Source organism: Hemiscyllium ocellatum, chromosome 9 (assembly GCF_020745735.1).
Source record: "Hemiscyllium ocellatum isolate sHemOce1 chromosome 9, sHemOce1.pat.X.cur, whole genome shotgun sequence".
In the NCBI taxonomy this organism is placed as follows: domain Eukaryota; kingdom Metazoa; phylum Chordata; class Chondrichthyes; order Orectolobiformes; family Hemiscylliidae; genus Hemiscyllium; species Hemiscyllium ocellatum.
Genome location: NC_083409.1, coordinates 48,331,885 through 48,356,561, shown reverse-complemented (window position 1 = coordinate 48,356,561; position 24,677 = coordinate 48,331,885). Strand labels below are relative to the sequence as shown.

At 39.3% G+C, this 24,677-nt stretch overlaps 1 protein-coding gene across 1 annotated transcript; it reads right to left on the bottom strand.

Annotated features, from left to right (window-relative positions):
• Window positions 1-9,519: 9,519 nt before the first annotated feature.
• On the bottom strand, window positions 9,520-24,661 carry LOC132818700 (NADH-cytochrome b5 reductase-like). Its single transcript, XM_060829732.1, has 7 exons — window positions 24,560-24,661; window positions 17,718-17,894; window positions 16,488-16,645; window positions 12,924-13,011; window positions 12,584-12,688; window positions 11,754-11,957; window positions 9,520-10,552 (listed from the first exon to the last, which is right to left on the bottom strand). Exons 2-7 carry the CDS (start codon window positions 17,889-17,891, stop codon window positions 10,349-10,351), a joined length of 933 nt encoding a protein of 310 aa, XP_060685715.1. The 5' UTR covers window positions 17,892-17,894; window positions 24,560-24,661; the 3' UTR covers window positions 9,520-10,348.
• Between the last annotated feature and the right edge of the window lie 16 nt (window positions 24,662-24,677).

The window sequence follows — 24,677 nt, the reverse complement described above, 5'->3', positions numbered from 1 at the left end:
TAATTACAACTTTCATTATGCCAGCCCAAAAATTTCCAGCTTTACTGAATTCAGTTCCACAGTGTGCCATGATAGGAATGATACTCATAACTTCAGAATTGCTAGGCCTGTAACATATCCATCACACTGTTAGTATCTAATTCTGTTAATACCATTCTAAATATCCAGGAGCAAAAAGTAACAAATTCACAGGTGTTGTGAATTCATTAGTTAGCTTGTATTAGAATGTAAGTTACCATAGCGTATTAAAATATATAAAAGAGGGCTTTTGTGGCACAGTGGTAATGTCCTACCTCTGAACCAAAAGGCCTGGGTTCATCTCACATGATCCACAACCCTGTCATATCATCTCTGAACAGGCTGAATCAAAAATATCTATTAAAATGTACATTTCTAGGAATACTAATATGTATAAAACTAGTGTTTTTTGGCACAATGGTAGTGGCACCTTCTAGCTCAAAAGGTTCAATTCCTACATGTTCCAGAGGTGTGTTATTAAATGTCCAACCTGTTTTATTTAAATTCTAATTTATAATTACCTTAATTCGGTTCAATTTTGGTTTTGGCGTCTTTTGCCAAAAGAGGATTAGAAGTTATAATGGTCTTGGAGTACAATGGTAATGTCCCTACTTCTGGATCTGGGTTCAAGTCTCATGCATAACGGAGCTATGTCATAAAATATCCAAACATGTTGACTAAAACATATTCAAACATATCTAAAGAAAGGCCAGCTAGAAGGAGAGGGAAATGTATTTGAAAAGGGTAGCAAGCTCTGTGTGAAAAAATAAAGATGATTTTCCAAAGTATATTCGTCACTGAATGTGCTTCATAAATACGCCTGATAAGTTTAATGCACATCACTGAACCCAGCACAGATATAGGATATAGAAGTAAACAGTTTCCTTTTAATCCTGCTGTAGGTAAAATTTGTTATAAGCAGTTGTATAGTTCTTTCCTTTGTCTATGTAAATCTACTGAAAATAGTTGATTTGCATACTTCTATCCATAATGTACAATGGGAATGCAGCTTAACAACTGTGGTAAGGACAAATAAGAACATTGGCTGTGCTGCTTTTGATGAACATCCCTATTCTGGAAAGGCAAAGTCTGCCCTTCTTCATCCCGTGATGGTATTCTGTTGTTGCCTAGATTGCAAGGTTGGTGTTCAAAGCAACAGAGTTGCTGAATAACAGAACTAAAATGCCTGCCACTCCCAACGTGTGTGTGTGTGTGTGTGTGTGTGGGGGGGGGGTGGGGGGGGGGGGGGGAAGTGAACTTTTAATGATGAAAGGTAAGCAATTTTCCAAACCCAGAGGGTATTTAATTTGAAGGTTATTCAATGATAACTATTTTCAGGAAAATCAATGTCAAGTCAGGAATGACTAACAGCCTACAACCAGTCAGAGGACTGTGTAACAAAGTATAATGTAGAGTGAGCAGATCACCTTCTGGCAATCAGCTGAAAAATGCTTCTCTTCTGAGTTTCAGTAATTTTGCCATGGTCATTTATCCTGCTGTGTGAAGCAATCAAATGCCAATACATGGATTACTGGAAAGCGGATACTCATATCGACTGTCACTACCAATTAATGAAACATCCTAAAATAAGATATATACACATATATATATATATAGATATGGACTAGCTGCAACTGCTAACAGTTCAAACCTGAAAACAATCCTCAAAGTTTAGGTAATTTTTTTCCAAGTCTAACTACACATATTTGTATGAAGTTACTGTGCATTTTAGTTGCAAGAGAACATTTATATATTACAGCTTCTTGGCATGCTTTAGCAATATGGATTACAGCTGATTTCTTGGTTTTGAGATTCATTTGGGTTAAGGAAAGTGGCAGCTTTGCCTACTAATGTTTCTTTGGTTGGGTTTGTTGCCTTTGCCTATCTATTTGTGGATCGTGCATATCAATCTATATCTCTGCAAGAACTGTTTTTCCAGAAGAAAAGGCAGTTGAGAGGAGATCTGAATGATGCTTTCAAAATCATGAGCAGTTCAGTCAGAATAGATAGGGAGAAGTTGTTTCTGCTTGTAAAAGAAACAAGAACAAGAGGGATGTGCAAAATATGTGCAAAAGTGATATGAGAAAAAAACTTTTTCACTCAACAGGTTGTTAAAGTCTGGAATGTACTGCCTGGAAATGTGGAAGACAGCTTCATTTGAGATGTTCAAGGGGGCATTAGATGGTTTTTTTTGTATAGTGATACAGGGATATCAGGAAAAGATAGGAGAGAAAGATAGATTAAAGAGCCAAGATAGAAAATAGAGCCAGTGCAGGCTTGATGGACCGAATGGTCGCCTTCTGCATAGTGACAATTCTGTGACTCTTCTTTTTGGGCTGTTGGAGCTGGTTTCTCTAATGGCTAGGTACAGCACGTATGAGATTTACACCTGAAGAATAAGTCTCGTCATGTCTCTATTGGTCTTTTTGGGTGTCTTTTGAGCTAAACATGGAGGTATAGTCAGGATAGGTTTGGAAAGTTATGTTTCTCATTGAAGTCCCTCTAGTAATTATTAATTTTAGAGGAGTAAAATTTATGGAGCTTTACTTTTCTGTTGCGTGTACAATTTTAGATTAGATTACTTACAGTGTGGAAACAGGCCCTTCGGCCCAACAAGTCCACACCGGCCCGCCGAAGCGCAACCCACCCATACCCCTACATTTACCCCTTACCTACCACTATGGGCAATTTAGCATGTCCAATTCACCTGACCTGCACATCTTTGGACTGTGGGAGGAAACCGGAGCACCTGGAGGAAACCCACGCAGACACGGGGAGAACGTGCAAACTCCACACAGTCAGTCGCCTGAGGCGGGAATTGAACCCGGATCTCTGGCGCTATGAGGTAGCAATGCTAACCACTGTGCCACCGTGCCGCCCACAGGTGTATTCTTCAGGTGTAAATCTCATACGTGCTGTACCTAGCCATTAGAGAAACCAGCTCTCATGTATTCTGTTGCAGGTGGTGATATCACCAGCTTTTACCCAAACTAGAACAAATTGTGCATGTAGAAGTAAAAACAAGTGAACTTATCTGCAATCTAGGAGGTGCACACTTGTTCAAAACATGCTGATTTTAGACTTATCCATGCCTAAGAAGATAAATGGATGTGCAGAGCTTTAAATTCAGACCATTACTGAAAAATAAAACCTTTTTCCTAGTTCATAATTGGATGGAAGTTCCATCTGGGTTGCATTTAGACAAAATGTCTCTTGTCTTTGACAAACTTTACTGTGACAAAATAATGAATGAACTGTTAGCTGATTAAACATTAAATCTTTTTAGCTTTTGTTCTTGTGCCAAAAATATCTGGCAGGCTCCAATGTTTTGTTTCTGAACTCCCTGAAAATGTCTTTTTAATTTTGTACCAGTTATACTTGGCATTAATTCTAAATGGCATAAAGATAACTTTCCAATAAATGTGGATTCCTATTAATGAATATGCTTTCTATTATTAACTAAATGACACAGTAAATAATCATTTGTTTTTCATCTTATTCAAGCTGATTGCAAACTACAAAAAATTAAGGATAACTATCAGCTGATAAATATCTGATTCATAGATTCATTGATTCTCAGTTCACACATACCAGTACTTTTTAAAATTTGTCCTTCCTTGTGAAGTTCGTGAATTTTGCTTCAGTACAAAAGTTCAAAAGATCACCAGTACTCTCCTGTCATCTCACTCATGACCTTTCTTTGTATAAGAATCTCGATCCTAAAGTCTTACTTTACTTGATGACACACATTTGAGTTAAATCTGGTTCTGCGCACAAGTGGAAAATCAATGATCACAAAAAGGCAGCTCATTTTACACACCTCTCTACTTTCATGTTCATTTACTTTAATGGAAATAAAATTGGGACACATTTCAAAATGGACTGCCAATTTGTAATCATCCATTCAACACTGTAGAGGAGAAAAGCAGGGAGGTAGATAGAGAAGGAGGAAGGCAGGAAATGAGACAATCATTGTCTATTTGATTTTGGAATATTGTAGCATCCCAACTGTGACCTGGTTAAGGTCAATGCAGATCGATCCTGCAGACATGCTACTCCGAATAACCCATTCAGCAATACTTGTTTATCAAATGTTTGAATTCTTGTGACAGTGCCAGTATCCTAATCCTTTTGGTGAATATTTTTCTTAATTATTCAGGACTTACATGTGAAATAAGAGATGAAAATCAGAAAATCATTATTTGTTTGTGCTGCGTACATTTCAACTACAGTTATTTTAAACTGAAATGACAAATATCAATTCATCTTATAAGTGGAACCAAACTCAATCATTTACAGTACTATTAAACAGAAAAGGGTAAGTGCAGAGGAACGTCTATCAATATGTACTTGCCAGTTCACAATTATCCTAACGGCTATAAATTTCTTGATACTACTTCAGTAGCTTTGGACAGGCAAGTGATACTGAAAGAAAAATACAAAAGGTAAAGACACTATTAAATGTTATGACTGATTTTGATTTGTTCCGCAGACTTAAACAAACTTTGCCTTCCATTTTAGCAATATTGCTAAACATTGTTGTTTCAAAAGAAGCAATTTCCTTTCACCTGATAAATGCAAAAAAAGCTTCTACTAGTCTGCAATTTATAACTTTTCCCAAGACCTCATGTGGCCCATATTGTTCATATTATTACAAATCAACTAATTTTCTTTAAATTCTTCATGTGTCTGTATTCAATGGACAAAGAAGAACTTTGTGTTTAAAGTCAATGACTCAACAACTTCTTTTACCTTACGGAAACTTCCAATGGTAGCAACATGTGTTGTATTAATGTTATAATTTTGACGTATGAGCAGCTTTAAATGTGCATTGCATTGTGGCTGATATGTCTGCAACATTATGTAAGGTTGTTGGACTTGATATTGGAGTAAAATGGATGCATTGGTCGAATCACATCATCAAGTTCGCTGATGATACTACTGTAGTGGGTCTCATCAGCAGGAATGATGAGTCAGCATACAAAGAGGAGGTGCAGTGGCTAATGGACTGCTGCAGAGCCAACAACCTGTCTGTGAATGTGGACAAAATGAAAGAATGGTTGTTGACTTCAGGAGGGCACAGAGTGATCACTCTCTGCTGGACATCGACAGCTCCTCTGTGGAGATCGTGAAGAGCACCAAATTTCTTGGCATACATCTGGCAGAGAATCTCACCTGGACCCTCAACACCAGCTCCATAGCCAAGAAAGCCCAGCAGCATCTCTACTTTCTGCACAGGCTGAGGAAAACCCACCTCCCACACATCCTCACCACATTCTACATGGGGGTCACGGAGAGCACGTTGAGCTGCTGCCGTACTGCCTGGTTGGGGAATTGCACCGTCTCGGATCCTAAGACTCTACAACGGATAGTGAGGACAGCTGAGAGGATCATCGGAGTCTCTCTTCCCTTCATTACACACGCTGCATCCGAAAAGCTAAGAGCATTGTGGAAGATCTCACACACCCTTCACTTAAACTCTTCTCCCTCCTGCCACCTGACAGAACATATCAGAGCATTCGGTCTCTCATGGCCAGATTGTGCAAGTTTCTTCCTCCAAGCCATCAGCTCCTTAACACAGTATGATCGGACTCTTTCCCATCTGAAATCCTTTGCATGACTTTGAATTGCTGCTAGAAAAATGTCTATTATTTATCATTCTTCTACTACACTGTAACTTGCATGTTTTTGCACTTTTATGCACTTTATGCAGTGTTCGATTGTATAGCTTGTGCTGTCCAAGTAGCACCCTCGGTTCCTGGAGGAACGCTGTCTTGCTTTTACAGTATCAATTGTATATGACAGAAATGTCAAATAAAAAGCCACTACTACTACTAAAATCTGTAAAAACCAACACAGTAAACAAAAAATAAGAGGGAATGTAAGAATCTCTGAATAACAATCAAATTGAAAGGCACAAACAGTTTTGATGAAGATACCTGAGGCAGAAAGGAAACTATTCAAATATGAATGTGGTCAATTAATACAAAAACTGTGTTTCATAATAGGGCTGCATAAATTGGATGCAGGGAAGATATTTTCTGTTTTGGGAGTCTGAAACCAGGCATCACAGTCTTGGGCTATGGGTCAAGCCATTTAGGACTCTGATGAGGAAAACATTCTTCAATCAAAAGGATAGTGAACCTAGGAAATTTTCTATCACATAAAACTGTGGATGCTAATCACTGAATATATTCAAGAAAGAATTGGAACTTTGGAAAAAAAAGTCAAAACAACAGCAGATTACAAGGGAGAAGAGCAGACAAAGGAAGCACATGGTGAGGACAGTGCAGAGAGAGAGAGAGAGAGAGAGAGAGAGAGAACCTGCACAGTCATTGCCTTTGCTGTTTGAATTTGTGTATCGCTGGACATCGGCGTGCATCTGGGAAAATTAACAAACAGTGAAATTCACAACTAATCTTGGAGGAACTGTTGGGCGAAGTTCACAGCACAGTATCAGATAAGTTAATTGTTGTTTTAAGTCTGTCCAAGAGAAAGGCTGCATTAGTGAATATAGTGGATTCTTTCTTGATTATATATTTTTGGAGATAAGACTCTTGATTAAACTTAAAATATAAGCCATTGCTATTAATTTAACCTGAGACAGTGTTTGTAGAGGAATAAAACGGTGTTATTTTCTGGGTCTGTAGATTGTGAAGGAGCAAAAATGGTCTTTGCAGTGATGTGTACTTCTTGTCAGATGTGGGAGTTTTAAAGAGAGTTTAAGGATTACTGCGGATTATATCTGCCATAAATGCTGTTGGATGCAAATCTTATCAGATCGAGTGGATTGGTTGGAGAGACAGATAGAAGCGATGAGGAATTTGCAACAGCAACAGTACGTGATGGATGTCAGTTATAGGAAGGGGGGAAAATCTCTGATACAGTCACAAAGATGGGTTAACTCCAGGAAGGGTGAGAGAGGTCGGCAGCTAGGGCAGGAGTCTTTTGTGGATATACCCATTTCAAACAGGTATGCTGTTTTGGAAAATGTAGGGGGTGATGGGTTCTCAGGGGAATGTAGCACATACAGCCAAGTTTCTATTATTGAGATTGGCTCTAACGCAATGAGGGGTACGTCGGCTTCCAAGAGTTCAAATGTGTTAAGGGATTCTGTAGTCCAAGGTACAGACAGACATTACTGTGGCCAGCAGAGAAAAAGCAGAATGGTGTGTTGCTTCCCTGTGTCAGGATCAAGAATGTCTCACAGAGCGTGCAGAATGTTTTCACGGGGGAGAGGGGCCAGCAGGAGGTCATTGCCCACATTGGAACCAAAGACATTGGAAGGGAAAAGGTTGAGATTCTCAAAGGAGATTACAGAGAGTTAGGCAGAAATTTAAAAAGGAGGTCCTCAAGAGTAGTAATATCTGGATTACTCCCAGTGCTACGAGCTAGTGAGGGCAGGAATAGGAGGATAGAGCAGATGAATGCATGGCTAAGGAGCTTTGTATGGGAGAAGGATTCACATTTTTGGATCATTGGAATCTCTTTTGGGATAGAACTGCTTGGGAGGATTTTAAATGGGGGGGGGGGGGGGGGGGGGGGGTTGTAGGACCCAGGGAGATAGTGAGGAAAGAGATCGATCTGAGACGAGTACAGCTGAGAACAGTAGTGAGTCAAACAGGCAGGAACAAAGGTAGGATTAATGAATTAAAATGCATTTATTTCAATGAAAGGGGCCTAACAGGGAAGGCAGATGAACTCAGGGCATGGTTAGGAACGTGGGACTGGAATATCATAGCAATTATGGAAACAATGGCTCAGGGATGGGCAGGACTGGCAGTTTAATGTTCCAGGAAGGATAGAAATGCTACAGGAAGGATAGAAAGGGAGGCAAGAGAGGAGGAGGAGTAGCATTTTTGATGAGGGATAGCGTTACAGCTGTGCTGAGGGAAGATATTCCCGGAAATACATCCAGTGAAGTTACTTGGGTGGAACTGAGAAATAAGAAAGGGATGGTCACCTTACTGGGATTGTATTACAGACCTCCCAATAGTCAGAGGGAAATTGAGAAACAAACTTGGAAGGAGATCTCAGCTATCTGTAAGAATAATAGAGTAATTATGGTAGAGGATTTTAACTTTCCAAACATCGACTGGGACTGCCATAGTGTTAAAGGTTTAGATGGAGAGGAATTTCTTAAGTGTGTCCAAGACAATTTTCTGATTCAGTATGTGGATGTACCTACTAGAGAAGGTGCAAACCTTGACCTACTCTTGGGAAATAAGGCAGGGCAGGTGACTGAGGTGTCAGTGGGGGAGCACTTTGGGGCATGTGGAGGGTGGTACGTGTATGGAACGAGCTGCCAGAGGATATGCTGGAGGCTGGTACAATTGCAACATTTAAGAGGCATTTGGATGGATATATGAATAGGAAGAGTTTGAAGGGATATGGGCCGGGTGCTGGCAGGTGGGACTAGATTGGGTTGGGATGTCTGATCAGCAGGGACGGATTGGACCGAAGGGTCTGTTTCCATGCAGTACATCTCTATGACTCTATAAATATATACTGTTTGAGATATCAACGGCATCAGTGGTATGAGGAGTAAGCGGAAATATGGCTTTGAATTATAGGATCAGCCATGATCATATTGAATGACAGAACAGGTCTGTTCTGTTTCTGCTTCTAGTTTCTATGCTTCTATAACTAGACCAAACAACTGCAAAATACATATTTAATGACTGTAGTTGGAATGCACGCATTGAGTTCAGATAAATAAAAATTAAAAGCAGATGTACCAAAAAAGGCCAACAGCACAAACTCATATTAGAGTGAGGATTGTTTTGATTAATTATTTTTGAATTGTTGTTACCAACAAGGTTGTCAAAACAAAAGCTTCAATTTCCTTCTTGCCATGACCATAGTGGGAATGGTGCACTGGAAATCAAAACCCACTATTCCACAGGTTGTCATGAAATATGACCAATTTAAAATGCTTGTGACCACTATCAAAGAAAAAGTAACTCACTTAGGTTTCATCGATGAACAAGAAAATGAAAATACTTATTTATTAGAATACATAAGAAAATAAACTCAAACCAGCAAGTACCCTCCATATTTCAAATCTTTGTAGATGTTTGCCAGTCCACTGCAACTGAAAGTGATACATTTTTAATGTCATTTTTTCTCCTTAAACTTCAAATTAGGATATAAATTAAGTCCCAGTAAACAGATTGGCTATTTTTCCCAAAGACATTGAGATTAAAGCTGGAGATGGTGGGTGTACCAGAAACACTTTACAATGGTTTTAAAGAAGCTATGTAATTTTAAACTAAGTTTCATACTGGCACATATCCAGTGCATTAAGTGACCATAAATTGGAGTAAATGGCCTTAATCTCTCTGAAAATAAAATAATTATTGAAAAATGCAATTGCCACTTAGGCAGTTAGGGCACACTTCTCCAAATGTTCTGCCAACATGGAGATCTTTCCTTACCCCGGAAGCGATGAATATCAACAAAATAACAGATGAAAATCCTGTTTTCAGTAATGATGTCCTTATCTTCATTGGTGGAAAAATTATACATTGAACAAGACAATGAAAGAATTTTAGGAGATAGTTTAAAAGCTTACAAATTTAGAAATATATTTCAATGAAATACATTATCTCTAAACAAAAACCCTGTACCATTAAACATTGACCCATCACTGGAAACTAAACAGTTTAAAACTCCAGGCTTGTAAGGATGTGCCATTTCACAGGAGAGCACCATGTCCCTGTTTCATGATCACAAGCAACAGTGGTTCAAGCAAGCTTCCATAATATCTAATCTTGCTTGTCCTTATATAACAACTACTACCCCTTTCAGACATCTTGCATAATAGATATCAAAAAAACTGCCTTGAGCCAGTGCAACAGTTTCTACAGCATTACTGTACTGTAGTAGTAAGAAAGGTTCAAACCTGTTTAATAGCATAATAACAGTGTCAAAGTTGCACAGCCACTGTAGGTCCAGGTTTGATTTCTATGGTCTATGGTGAGTTATCTGCTATGAAATGGAGCAGTGATGTACATGCTTCAGATAACTTCGTAGTGATGTGAGGGAAAAAAAACCTGGCAGATAACTAATGCTCCTCCTTGTGATTATCATCCTGTAACGTTCACTAAAATAGATGCATTTTGATTGTGAGATGTTCTGAATCTTCTGTTCAGCAACTTTGTTTTCCAGTGGCTATCACACAGGGTCTTCTTCCAATTTTAGGATTCAGCAGTATTTAATTGAGTCACAGACTAATTCTTGGAGTGGATTCTTCCAATAATGGTAGATGTTGTTGTGTATTAAAGAAGTAGTAAGTTTTTATGTCAATGGGTATTAAGTTATTAATTGTCTAAAATATAAACTGCAAATCTTCCGTGATGCCCATACGATTGAGGTAGTTCAGGATGTCTTTGTTAAAGGTTATGGATCCACAAACCACAACAAATGGTTTCTGTCTGCATGAATTAACAAAATCTTTCACCATATTTTCATTTATACGTCCACAGTAAGATTTTTCTTGATAACTCCAGGGAAGAGTTTCCAGATCGCACTCCTAAAATAATTTAGGTTATCAATAATTAATATAAATGTAGGTGAGGCTTGTGTTTGATAACTGGGTTGCTTGTATTCCCTTTACAGCAACAATTTTATTTCTTAGGCAATTGGTTGTTTTTAATTGGAAAGAAATTGTCAAAAGCAGATTGTTTCCAATTACCAACTACTTCTTCAGTCACAAACCAGAAGAAATCTGGTGATATTTTTATATCTGTTGATGATTGTAAAATTAAAGAAGCTACTGTCATTAATTGTCTCTTATTGAGGATGCTCTTTGTTAGTTGGACCAAAATATTTCTCATTGTCCCTAGTTTGATTGACGTGACTAGTAAATATGCAAAATGTTTCTTTCTGCTTCCTTTTATATATTTCCCCTTTTTCTCACTTTTTTTTTGTTCCCTTCATTATTTTCATTTCTCTCTTCCAGATTTGTTTTGCTGTCTCACTTGCATATTTTCTTATTCTTTCACTTGTTTGTCATATTTTATCTCCTCCACTTTTGTGTCTGTTTTTACCCCTTCCACTGTCCTTGTCTCTACTCTGTATTCGCCCATAATGTTTGTAATTCTGTTTCACTTCATTCACTTGTGTCTTATTATTTTTCTTTCTTGCTTTTATTTCTGTTTCTTTCACCCTGCCAACTTATTTCACTGTATTTTTCTCTCTTTCAGCCAATTCTTATTTCTAGCATTCTCCCATTCCTCACTCATTTGTTTCATTCTCCCTTTCCCCTTTGGGTTTCTATCTCTCCTGTTCCTCCTTCACTTGTTTTGCTCTATTCCTGCTTCATGACTAGTCATTTTTATCCCTTCCTTTTCCTTATTCATACATTTATTCTTATTGTCCTGCTTTTCATTTTTTGTCATGCCCTTTTCCTTTATATTACTTTAGGAAAGTGGACAAAAGGATGCATGTGTTAAAGATGCCTTTAGAGTAGGTGTAGACACAAAGGAGGCAGAAGTGAGAATATCTAAATTCTAAATTTTACTTCATTTGCTATGTGTGACAATCTTCAGTGTAATACGTTGCTGTTAGACATCTAAAGATACTGTTGACATAGCATCACCTTTAAAGTGACATCAGAAAAGAGAAAATCCAGAGCACAGAATTTAGATTATTGTGGAGAATTTTCTTCAGGTCAATGGAGAGAATCACATTTTGCCACCAGCTGCAAAGTCTGTGCTAATGTGTCATCTTACCTGACTCAGAACAAACAATGTTTTCACATTCCAGTAAGCAGCCAGTTCCTGAACTCGAGACTTCATGTAGATATCTTGGAAAGTCCTGAAGCAGCCCACCAAAGTAACAAAAGTTTCATCCTCTTCATTTGCAACAATATATTGGATCAGAGGTATCATTGGAGCTATACCTGTCCCTGAGGCAAACATCAATAGCTGTTCATACTGCCAAATATAAAGTAAATGGTGTCAATATACCATAAACCATTGATCATTACATTTTGTACAATTTATCTATGGTTCTAAACTGTCAATGTTAAAGTAAGAAACTTTTCAGTCTTAGTTAACGCTTGCAGATTATTAATTAGAGAGACAATATTATTATTCCTTTACAACAGTTTGTATATGGATTAAACTAAAGTTGTGATTGTGGTTTCGGACCACAGGGCTGCTCCCTCATTATAGAAAGACAACTGGTGGTGGTCTAACGTTACGGTGCCACACCTCAGGTGAGGGAAGAAGTTAAGAAGGAGACTCCTTCATGGTCACCTCAGTCCACTGAACCCATGCTGTTCATCACTCTACACTGCAAACTGGCCATTGGGCCAAATGTGCTAACTGACCACTCTACTGTTAATTATAATAATGTATTTTCTTACTAAAGTTAATAAGTCTCACAGATTACACTGTAATTTCTATAGAAATGATGGGGAGCCAAAAAAGACTACAAGAACTATAATTTCTGTTTCTCACTAATCAAAACAATCTTTGAATTATATTATTGTGTATTATCAAATTTTGCGATTATTACAACAATTCCAAATTGCAAATACTCTCGCTGAGTGGTTGACCTGATTTGGTTTGTATGGCAAGCCTCCAAAAGGACCCCGCCAGCACACACTATCCCACTCCTTCCAGGTCTTCACATACTGAGACATCAATCCGTCTTCATAAATCTGTCATAAAGACAAAGTGAAACCGTTGATGTGTATAATACATAATTGCATTTTTAAGACTACCTAAAATGCTTCACACATTGAATTACTTTTAGAGTGTTTTAAGTTACAGATGAAACATAGTAAATATTAAAATTTAGCACTGTAGATTTATCTGTTACCTGATTAATTGCTCAATTACAGTACAGTAACAAAAGTGTAACATTCTGACTAAAGCACAGCAAAAACACAATACCTTTATCAGAACTTCAAAGTAACCTTTTGCATCCACGGGATTCACTGGAGTGTACGCTCTCTGAATTTGTTTATCATTGACAATTCCCCTTTCAATAAATCAGAAAGACTGGAATCGGTTAAATTATAATCTTTGGCTAATAAATGTATGTTCATTAATATTGGACACACTATAAAATTTCATTTGCGAGATGGGAAAATCTGTTAAACCCTTAACATTTTATGTTATTTTTCAAATGACTAACCAATTCCCTTTTTTAATGATGTTACAACTATATTCACTTTTTTCCCAGTCTCCTTTTTATTGCTCATGATCTAGTGCAACTCAATAAATTTTTTAAGATTCAAAGTCAACATTTTATTCTCCCAAAGAATTTGTATCCCAAAGAAAGTACACTTAATTGTAGAACTACTATCTTTGCTGGTTTTTTGCTCCCCCGGCTCTTGTACACGGGCCTCCACATTCGGAGGTACTGTCGTTAGTACTGACTCAGTTTTGCCCTGCATGGGTCACTAGTTTATTCTGGCAACAGTGCTCTAACACCTTCAATTCTCATTTTATCATTGTTAGCTAGCTTTCAGTTTGAGGATGACTGCTCAGGGTCAGAAGTCTCTAACATGGGACTTCATGTGATTGAACTGATTGTTTCTTGACCAACAGTTTATGAGCACATGGGCAGGATGTTCCATGTGGTAGAAGGATCAGATTTTTTTTCCTTTTCTTTCCTTCACTGCTACTGCTCTGCCTCATTGTCAAGGCATCAAGACTTACAGTGTGATGTAGTTCAATGGACAGGTTATTGGTCATTTTGAATAATTGGTAACAAGTTCTTTCCAGTCATTAAGGCTAATACAGCTGCAATGCAGTGTCTCTGAAATAATAAAGTTGGCCATTTTAAAGTTGAGAAAACAGGACCTGGTAGGGGATGTGCTTTTTGGCCACAGTGTCCAGTCCATTCAAGTTGATTTTGCAGGAATATTACCTGATTGCTGGTGAAGTTTATTTTCAAGAGGTCACTAGCGATTGATTGTTTAGCGGTCTTTCCATTGATTACAGAGAACGCACAGTTGATGGATCTTTTCTTGTGCTGTTATTTATCACCGCTGTAGAGTCTTGCAGTGTAGGAGTGTGATCATGACAGTTGCTCAGTACACTAGATGACTTGCAAGAAATCTTTTGTTCAAATACTTGCTGCCATTATTGTTGAAAGCTGAGATGGCACAGCTGGTTTGGTTTATCAATTATAGCCTCATGATAAAGGTAATTGCCAAGGCATGGGATGTACTCAAAGTATATCTGTATGGCCCTATTTTGCTGCCCCTTCTCAAAAGGTTCACCTCCTTCTCCTTCCCCCATCTGAAGCCAAAGTTGGAACAACAGTTTCTTTCTCTTTCAGCACAATCTATTCCAGTGTGTCTCTCCTTCAACATATGTGAGATGTAGAATAGGAGGATGACATAGTTGGATCAGACCCAGATCCATTGTGAGAATGCCCTTGTAAATAAATAGAATCAGAGTTAACCAAACAGGAATAAAGTCACCAATTCAAGGAGCATCCAAAGCAATTTTCATTTGTCTGCAGAATATAGAGCAGATCACCACCTTGACAGAGGCTTATACTCTCCAACAACCCTTTGAGTGATGTTATTGAAGGTCTTTACCACCAATAATAGCAAAGCTAGGATGTGGTGCCAGAAATAGTGCAGTGCAAAAAGTCCTCAATGTCAGAACAGAATAAGGAAGAATCAATGTCTCACTGGCTGTGAAAGTAGAAAAAGGCTGCAGCAGTAAGATGCAGCACAATCTTCACTTGCTCATGGCAGATGATACCCAGCATCGAAAAACATGATCCTTCCTCTTTGCAGAATCTTCTCTGTTTGGCTACATGTGTTTTGTCCAAATAATCATCGCTGTGGCATGGTTCTCATCTCCAAGTTGTATGCAGGCTCCTCATACTTCTTTGGTTTCTCCTCCTTCTCTGATTATTCAAAGTTCCAACTCAAAATCTTTAGAAAAAGTTTGTTTTTAAGTGTATTAACTATAAATAGGTTTTCTGCTTGCTCTTCATTTAGCCTTTGCATGGAATCAGACCTCAGTCATAGTAACTTCAAGTATTCCCTGCTAGCCCCATTTTTTTCCTCAATTCATTTGCAGCAAACCACCCTTCCTTTCCTCAATCTCATGCATCCTATAAACATTCTAGGTCAGATACTTGATCATCCCTTTAACCTCAGCATCTCTCATGGCCCCTCCTTTTATGCCCGTATCTCAATTACTGATATAGTGATCCCTGACCCCCCCCATTCTCCCCCAATTCCACTACTTTTACCATTTCTACATGATAGAAACTCTCCTGTAGTTGAACATCCACTGGAACTGGGGCTGTCATCAAGAGCGCTACTATAACGAAAACAGTCCAGTAAAATGTTCTGAAACTCAGCATACAATCTAGATTAAATCAAATTAGCTCCAAACATCTTGCCACTGGAACAGCTACCATTATAATCAGATTAAAATAAAATCTTCCTTCTATCGTCTCAAGAATCAATTATAGTTTGATGATATTAATGGGTATCAATAAACAGGGAGAAAGACAGAAAGTCTACATTTGAAAAAGGCAGCCAATAACTTACAACTGAGTCACAAACCATAAATTTCATTGCAACAAACAAACTAGTTGGTAAAATGTTGTGAAATTTTAAAAAACCCAAAACTATATATTTGCAAGAGTTAAAATCAGGTGCAGCAGCTCTGGTTATAGCTGCCTTCTATTCCAATCTGATAACTCTGGTAACTGTGATTTTCAGTAGCATTCTTTAAAGAAGTTTTCAAATCCAAGGCTTGAGTGCAAAAATTAAAGCCGACATTCTAGTGCCAAAACCATATTACACTGTTGGAGATGTTCTCCTTTGCATGAGAGACTAAATTAAGATCCTATTTAGAGGACATAAAAGATCCCATTGCATTATTTTGAAAAATAGAAAAATTATCCACAGTGTACTGGCTAATAATTATATCCTAGTCGAAAAGTGTGGTGCTAGAAAAACACAGCTGGTCAGGCAGCATCCAAGGAGCAGGAGAGTCGATGTTTCGAGCATAAGCTCTTCATCAGCTTTTTCCAGCACCACACTTTTCAACTTTGATCTTCAGCATCAGCGGTCCTCACTCTTTCCTAATAATTTAGATTCCTGATGAAGGGCTTATGCTCGAAACGTCGAATTCTCTATTCCTGAGATGCTGCCTGGCCTGCTGTGCTTTGACCAGCAACACATTTGCAGCTGTGATCTCCAGCATCTGCAGACCTCATTTTTTACCCTAATAATTAAGTCCCAACCAACATCAAAAGAAACTTCTATACAATATCAAAATGCTGTGTGCAAACTAGCTGTAGTATTTCTTCTATAACAACAGTGACTACATTTCAAAAGAATTTTACCAGCCATCTGTGATGTTCACCAGATGTGAAACCTTCCATATAAATTTAAATCGTTTTTAATCTTTTCCACAAATTGTTCCGAACATCTAATACCTTAAATATTCATAAATACTTTGCAGATATCTTACCTAGCTACAATGTGTTGTCCGACAGTTAACCCAAGACAGCAGCCACTGGGCAGCTGGAATCTATACAGGTAAGTGTCAGCTGTCAGCTGTTCCACAGACTCTATCTGAAAAGCACTCCATTTCTCAGGTCCAATTATTTGCAAGTCATTTTGTGTTGGCTGAAACAAGACATGAAATAAAATTTTTCTAATTAATAATGGCCAATGTCATTAGATTTCTGTTATGTTTGGATAGTTCAAAACTGAAACAAGGAAAATTAAGATCTATAAATCCATTCATTTGTGCACAAATTAAGATGGTTTTGAGATAATTACCATAATCCAGTGTTTGGATTCACCTTCTTGCCATCCATGTCATAGTTATTCTAATTTGTCAAAGTAAATGTTCTTCTATACTTAAAAAATGATCCTGATGAGTATTATCATCAAAGTGGAATGTTTCTTTTTATGATCATTTTATGATCATACAACAACATACTGTGCAACTGAAAGTTTGTTATGATTGTAGGATTAATAGAAGCAATTTACTTTCAGTTCCAAAATATTTTACTATTGACTGTCCCAAATACCAAAAAGATGTCTACTACATAAACTTGTCATTGTCTTAGAATGTGTGCTTTATACACAGGTTGAACTTGTATTTGGACATGCATTGACCCTTTTTGCAGAGTCAGTACCACTGAACTCTACTCCCTGTCTGACCTGTTCCAGGATCAATATTTCGTACTCTCATCTGGGATTGATCCAAACAATAGTGCAACCCCTAACCTGCCCCATGACCCCAAAATCTCTCCAATGATCTAGCCACCAAAGAATTTTGAAATTGTTGGTTTTAAATCTTGTCAAATCCCCACTATATTCAGTTTATATCCTTTTTTCATGTTGGCCACAATTTGAATATCCAGGTTTTTCACAACTTATCAAGGGCCTGACTTATATTCAAATGATATATATATTAAAGTTAGTAACTATACTCAGGGGTACAATATACGAATTGTTTTATTTTCGATGCAAGGATTGAAGGGATGTCAATCCTTTGCACTAATATTCTTACTTTCTCTTCAACAGGTGCTAACTTTCATTGGGTTCTAAATTTATAGTGCGGTCTAATAGCCAAATGAGAATTCGTTGCAGGTGACTCAGACAACTCACAACAGGTTATCACTCTATGTGGAAGTAATATCAAACCTGATCCAGATTTCATCAGGCACACACATTTCATTAAGGTTACCTCAGAGCTCTGACTCAAAAAACTTTGGTCTCCTTTTGCTTTTGCCTGTTTCCATTGGTTGAGTTCCCGCTCATAAATATCGAATACACATGGTTTACATCCACTACCACAACACTGGGAAGGCAGAGGCTCTTGGGGTCGAAGAGAAAGCCATTCATCCTCACTGTAAGCCATCGCCTGCAAAATACAATATTAAAAAAACTGACACACTCTGTAGCTCTTATCTTTAACTTTTTCAGCGCAGAAATGTGAATATTCATTACAGATCTTACAAATTATATCTTGTATTTTCAACAGCAGAGAATTTTGAAGACAATTTTCAAGTTAAGGCTACAACCAAAGAGAACACTGAATTACATTACAAAATTTATTTTTAGACTTTGTAGTCATTTACCAATACATTTTAACGCAGAGGTATATTGAAATAATTGTGCAAACTCAATAAATATTCACTGTCTTCACTGGAATTATAGTGTAGTGGTTAGATAAGTCTATTATCACACCCTCAGTCCCATGTTGAAAAATGCAGGCCAAATCGATATACATTTCTACCATACAAATGCTAAATAATGACTATCTCAAACAAGAGAGAATCTAACCTTGTCACTTTGACATTCAATGGGATTACCATCACTGAATCCCCCACTATCAACATCCTGGGAGTTACCACTGACCAGAAGCAGAACTGGACCAGCCATAGTGTAGCTATAAGAGCAAGTTAGAGACTAAGAATTCTAGGAGCAGGTAACTTCTTTTTCCTGCATTGCCTGTTAATGGGGCACAAATCGGGAGTGTGATTCTCTACTTGTCTGGATGAGTATAGCTCCAACAACACTCAAGTAGCTCGATGCCACTGAGGACAAAGCAACTGGTTTGATTGGTAACCTATCCATCAACATTAATTTCCTTCCTATTGACAAACAGTAGCAATGATGTGTACCACAAACAAGATGCAGTGCAGGAACTCCCCAAGATTCACTGACAGCATTATTCAAATGCACAACTTCTACTACATTGAGCAGTAGATACATGTAGGAGGAGCAAGTGAGGACTGCAGATGCTGGAGATCAGAGATGAAAATGTGTTGCTGGAAGAGCGCAGCAGGAATCCTTGTATAGGGAGGAAGAGAGCTTCTTCAAGGAAGGCATCCTTGCAAGAGGATTCACAGTAGGTTAAGCTTATGCCCGAAACGTCGATTCTCCTGTTCCTTGGATGCTGCCTGACCTGCTGCGCTCTTCCAGCAACACATTTTCAGCAGTAGATACATGTATACTACCACTATAATTTCCCTACAGGAGACACAATCCTACTTTGGAACTGTACAACTGTTCCTTCATATTGTTGGGTCAAAATGCTGGAACTCCCTTCCTCATAGCATTGTGGGTGTCCCTGTACCACAAAGAGTTCAGGTAGGCCACTCACAAAACCATCTATCAAGGACAATTAATGAATTTTTAAACAATTCATTTTAAAAATCAATGTAAGCTATAAAAATACACACATAAGAACATTTTCCTCACACAAGTTCCAAATTAGGTTCAGGTTTTAATGAGGTACTAAAAACTGACACAAAAGTTAACTGCAACCTATCCAATTTCAGCCTGCTGTTATAAGACATCAGTTAATTATCTTGCTGTGTAATTTTCAGAAAAAAAATGTTGTTGTGTTTCTTTGCTGATCTCCTTTGCTAGTTTGCCTCAGTATTTCACAACTGTGTACACCAGAGCTAATGGTCTTTGTTTATTGTGTTTCACAATTTTAGAACAAGTTGCATTGGAAGAACTTATGAAAGAACCAGTTGGCATAGCAGTGAATTAAGAAATTAACATACTTGTAGTTATATATTTTTACTGTAAGAAAATACCCCAAGGCACAGTGGCACTACTAAGCAAAATATGACTGTGAGATGCATAGCAGATACTAGGACAAATGCCAAAAAGCTTGAAAACAGATTTTAAGGAGTATTTTGAAAGAGGTAAGTGAGGTCTAGAAATGAAGAGATTTATGAGGATAGAATTCCATGGCTAAGAGCCTGGGCAACCAAAAGCATTGCCACCATAGAGTCATAGAGATTACAGTACAGAAGCAGACTCTTCAGTCCAACTCATCCATGCCGACCAGATATCCCAATCCAATCTAGTCTCACCTGCCAGCACCTGGCCCATATCCCTCCAAACCCTTCCTATTCATATACCCATCCAAGATGGCTCTTAAATGTTGCAATTGCACTTGCCTCCATCACTTCCTCTGGCAGCTCATTCCAAACACGTACCACTCTCTGCGTGAAAACGTTCTCCCTTAAGTCTCTTTTATATCTTTCCCCTCTCACTCCAAACCTATGCCCTCTAGTTCTGGACTCCCTCACCCCAGGGAAAATACTTTGTCTATTTATCTTATCCATATCCCTATGCCCCTCATGATTTTATAAACCTCTGTAAGGTCACCCTTCAGCCTCCAACACTCCAGGGAAAACAACCCTAGCCTATTCAACCTCTCCCCATCGCTCAAATCCTCCAAACCTGGCAATATCCTTGTCAATCTTTTCTGAACCCTTTCAAGTTTCACAACATCTGTCCGATAGGAAAGAGACCAGAATTGCAAGCAATACTCCAACAGTGGCCTAACCGACATTCTGTACAGCTGCAACATGACCTCCCAACCCGTGTACTCAATACTCTGACCAATAAAGGAAAGCATACCAAAAGCCTTCTTCACTATCCTATCTACCTGTGACTCCACTTTCAAGGAGCTATGAACATGCACTCCAAGATTCTCTGTTCAGCAACACTTCCTAGGACCTTACCATTAACTGTACAAGTCCTGCTGAGATTTGCTTTCCCAAAATGCAGCACCTCACATTTAGCTAAATTAAACTTCATCTGCCACTTCTCAGCTCATTGTCCCATCTGATCAAGATCCTGTTGTAATCCGAGGTAACCTTCTTCGCTGTCCACTACACCTTCAATTTTAGTGTCATCAGCAAACTTACGAACTATACCTCTTACGCTCACATCCAAATCATTTATATAAGTCATAAAAAGTAGCGGACCTAACACTGATCCTTATGGCACTCCACTGGTCACAGGCCTCCAGTCTGAAAAACAACCCACCACTACCACCCTCTGTCTTCTACCTTTGAGCCAGTTCTGTATCCAAATGGCAAGTTCTCCTGCATTCCAGGAGATCTAACCTTGCTCACCAATCCCCCATGGGGAACCTTGTCGAACATCTTACTGAAGTCCATATAGATCGCATCTACTGCTCTGCCCTCATTAATCCTAGCTTAATTCTTCAAAAAACTTAATCAAGTTTGTAAGACATGATTTCCCACGCACCAATGATGAAGAAATTAAAAATTGGAGATGCTCAAGAAGTCAGAACTAGAGGAATACAAATATCACAGAGCATTGAGAGGCTGAAGGAGATAGGGACATTATGGAAGGATTTGAAAACAAGAATGTAAATTTTACAATTGAGGCATCTGGGAGCTAATGTCAAACAACAGTTACACAGTTAGTAGTAAATAGTGTGAATTATTATCCATTAAGCTGTATGGATGTGTGAGCTGAAAATAAGGCTGATGAGAAGAGATTCTAACGAACAGTCCTTAGAATCAGGGTTGACAGAGCAAAAAGGAAGGACTGCAGATGCTGGAGATCAGAGCTGAAAATGTCTTGCTGGAAAAGCGCAGCACGTCAGGCAGCATCCAAAGAGCAGGAGAACCGATGTTTCGGGCATGAGCCCTTCTACAGGAAAACAGCATTTCATAGGTTTGAAGAAGTTGAGCTGAGAACATAATATCATCAGAAAAGGTGCGGTCAGAGTCTGTTTTTGGCAAAAATAGAAGATGAGTATCAGGAAAGCACCATGAACAATGTCAGGCAAACATGACAAGCTGGTCAGAAGTACTTTTGAATTGTCAAGTCTGAAGACAGTAAATGCATGGAGGAAGGTTTCAACAGCAGGTGAACGCGAATAGGCATAGCGTAAGACTGTATTATGAAGGTACAACAGGCGGTCAAGGACATTTGGCCTTGGATCTTCAGGTGATCGTTCTCCAAGGCGGACTTTGGGATACTCAACAAGGTGGAATCGCTGAGCAGAGGCTGATAGCCAACTTCAATACCCATGAGGATGGCCTCAACTGGGATCTTGGGCTCATGTCACACTACAGATGATCCCACTACACTATACACTCTCACATAATCACACTCATGCAGACAGTCTCTCTCACACATGCTCTCTCAGACACACACCCTCTCTCACAAGCATATACTCCCATCACACTTGCATTGTCTGAGCTGAGGAGACACCTTCTTTGATAAAACCTTAAGTTATGTGACTTGAAAGAGGTTCTGGGATTTGGCAAATCAAATGAATCAAAATCTGCAACCCATTCTAAGTGATTAAGATTTAACAGCAATCTAGGTTTGCTCAATACATCACATCAGTTGCATGACACTTTGATCTTTTGCTATAAATTCTGTGTCCTATGATCTTGCCCCACTAGCTACCTGATGAAGGAGTAGCGCTCTGAAAGGTTCTAATTCCAAATAAACCTGTTGTACTATAACCCGGTGTTGTGTGATTTTTAACTTTATCCACCCCAGTCCAACATTGGCACCTTCGCATCAGTCTGATGGGATTGATAGTACATCTTGAGGTCAAATATGACACCAAGCCTTCAAACAATTGGGTTCAATAGCAGATAGATGCCATATCGAGTCAGTGATTAGGGTAAATCAGCATTTTAGAGTACAGAAATAAATAAAACTGGATCAGTAAAAGTGAATCTTCACTGGTTCATGAGTGTCATTTAGTGAACAAAACTGGTTGATAAGGTGCCACACGGGAGGCTGCTGAGCAAGGTGAGGGCCCATGGTGTTCGAGGTGAGCTACTGGTATGGGTTGAAGATTGGCTGTTTGACAGAAGGCAGAGAGTTGGGATAAAAGGATCTTTTTCAGAATGGCAGCCGGTGACAAGCGGTGTCCCGCAGGGTTCAGTGTTGGGGCCGCAGCTGTTCACGTTAGATATTAATGATCTGGGTGAAGGGAACTGGGGGCATTCTAGCGAAGTTTGCCGATGATACAAAGTTCGGTGGACAGGCAGGTAGTAGGTAGTAGCAGGTACTGAGGAAGTAGGAAGGCTGCAGAAGGATCTAGACAGTTTGGGAGAGTGGTCCAGGAAATGGCTGATGGAATTCAATGTGAGCAAATGCGAGGTCTTGCACTTTGGAAAAAAAGAATACAAGCATGGACAACTTTCTAAACGGTGAGAAAATTCGTAAAGCCAAAGTACAAAGGGATCTGGAAGTGCTAGTCGAGGATTCACTGAATCCGTGATTAAGAAAGCGAATGCAATGTTGTCATTTAGATTAGATTAGATTACTTACAGTGTGGAAACAGGCCTTTCGGCCCAACAAGTCCACACCGACCCGCCGAAGCGCCACCCACCCATACCCCTACATTTACCCCTTACCTAACACTACGGGCAATTTAGCATGGCCAATTCACCTGACCCACACATCTTTGGACTGTGGGAGGAAACCGGAGCACCCAGAGGGTGCCCACGCAGACACGGGGAGAACGTGCAAGCTCCACACAGTCAGCCACCTGAGTCGGGAATTGAACCCGGGTCTCAGACGCTGTGAGACAGCAGTGCTAACCACTGTGCCACCGTGCCGCCCACAAGAGGGTTGGAATATAAAAGCACTGTTGTGCTACTGAGACTTTATAAAGCTCTGGTTAGGCCCCATTTGGAGTACTGTGTCCAGTTTCGGTCCCCACACCTCAGGAAGGACATACTGGCACTGGAGCATGTCCAGCGTAAATTCACACGGATGATCCCCGGAATGGTAGGTCTAACATACTAGGAACGGCTGAGGATCCTGGGATTGTATTCATTGGAGTTTAGAAGATTGAGGGGAGATCTAATAGAAACTTACAAGATAATACTTGCCTTGGAAAGGGTGGACGCTAGGAAATTGTTTTCGTTAGGCGAGAAGACTAGAACCCGTGGACACAGCCTTAGAATTAGAGGGGGTAAATTCAGAACAGAAATGCGGAGACATTTCTTCAGCCAGAGAGTGGTGGGCCTGTGGAATTCATTTCCACAGTGTACAGTGAAGGCCGGGAAGCTAAATGTCTTCAAGGCAGAGATTGATAAATTCTTGATGTCACAGGAATTAAGGGCTATGGGAGAATGCGGATAAGTGGAGTTGAATGCCCATCAGCCATGATTGAATGGCGGAGTGGACTCAATGGGCCGAATGGCCTTACTTCCACTCCTATGTCTTATGGTGTTCATTACCATGTTTTAACAATGTGTGACATCTGTTCAAATTAATGTGTCGACTCTCAACTGTACTCTGAGCTATCGAGCAAGATTGTCATCATCACCTTCTGAAAGCCAACTGGAGATGGGCAATAAATGTCAGCAACACCAATGACCCAACAATAATAAAAAAAGAAATTGCTGGCAAAACTCAGCAGGTCTGACAGCATCTGTGGGGAGAAAGCAGGTTTATTTGGAAATACTAGCTTTCAGAGCGCTGCTCCTTCATCAGGTTACCACCACCTCGGTGTTTGCAAACTGGCAGCCGTGTTTGAAATCAGACAGAACAAGTAATCATTCTTCGAAAGGTTCGTTGGCCTGTGGTACGCATGGGATGTCCCAAGAACATGAAGGACTTTTGACAAAAGCGCATTCCTTCAATGTCTCCTTTGCGAAAATTACTCAGCAAAACATCTGAGCCTCAAAGGACCGAAACTGGTACTTTAATGATACAAAGTCTACGGAGAGAAAAAAGGAAATCGTTATTTTAAAGTAAGGCAGAGCTCACTAATGAAGTGGTCTCAGCTGGCACAGCAGTTGGACTGCAAATCCCATTTGAGCTGCTCGGTCTAGGCTCAGGATACGGTGCACCAAGAACCAGGTCAATCCCAACACCTCCAACCGTC

Excerpts from the sequence above, each read along its gene's own strand:
- LOC132818700 (XM_060829732.1), bottom strand. The coding sequence starts at position 17,891 with ATGGCTTACAGTGAGGATGAATGGCTTTCTCTTCGACCCCAAGAGCCT. Across the intron at positions 13,012-16,487 it reads GGACAACACATTGTAGCTAG|GGGAATTGTCAATGATAAAC; the intron begins GTAAGATATCTG and ends ATTTATTGAAAG. Across the intron at positions 11,958-12,583 it reads TGCCATACAAACCAAATCAG|TATGAACAGCTATTGATGTT; the intron begins GTCAACCACTCA and ends TATATTTGGCAG.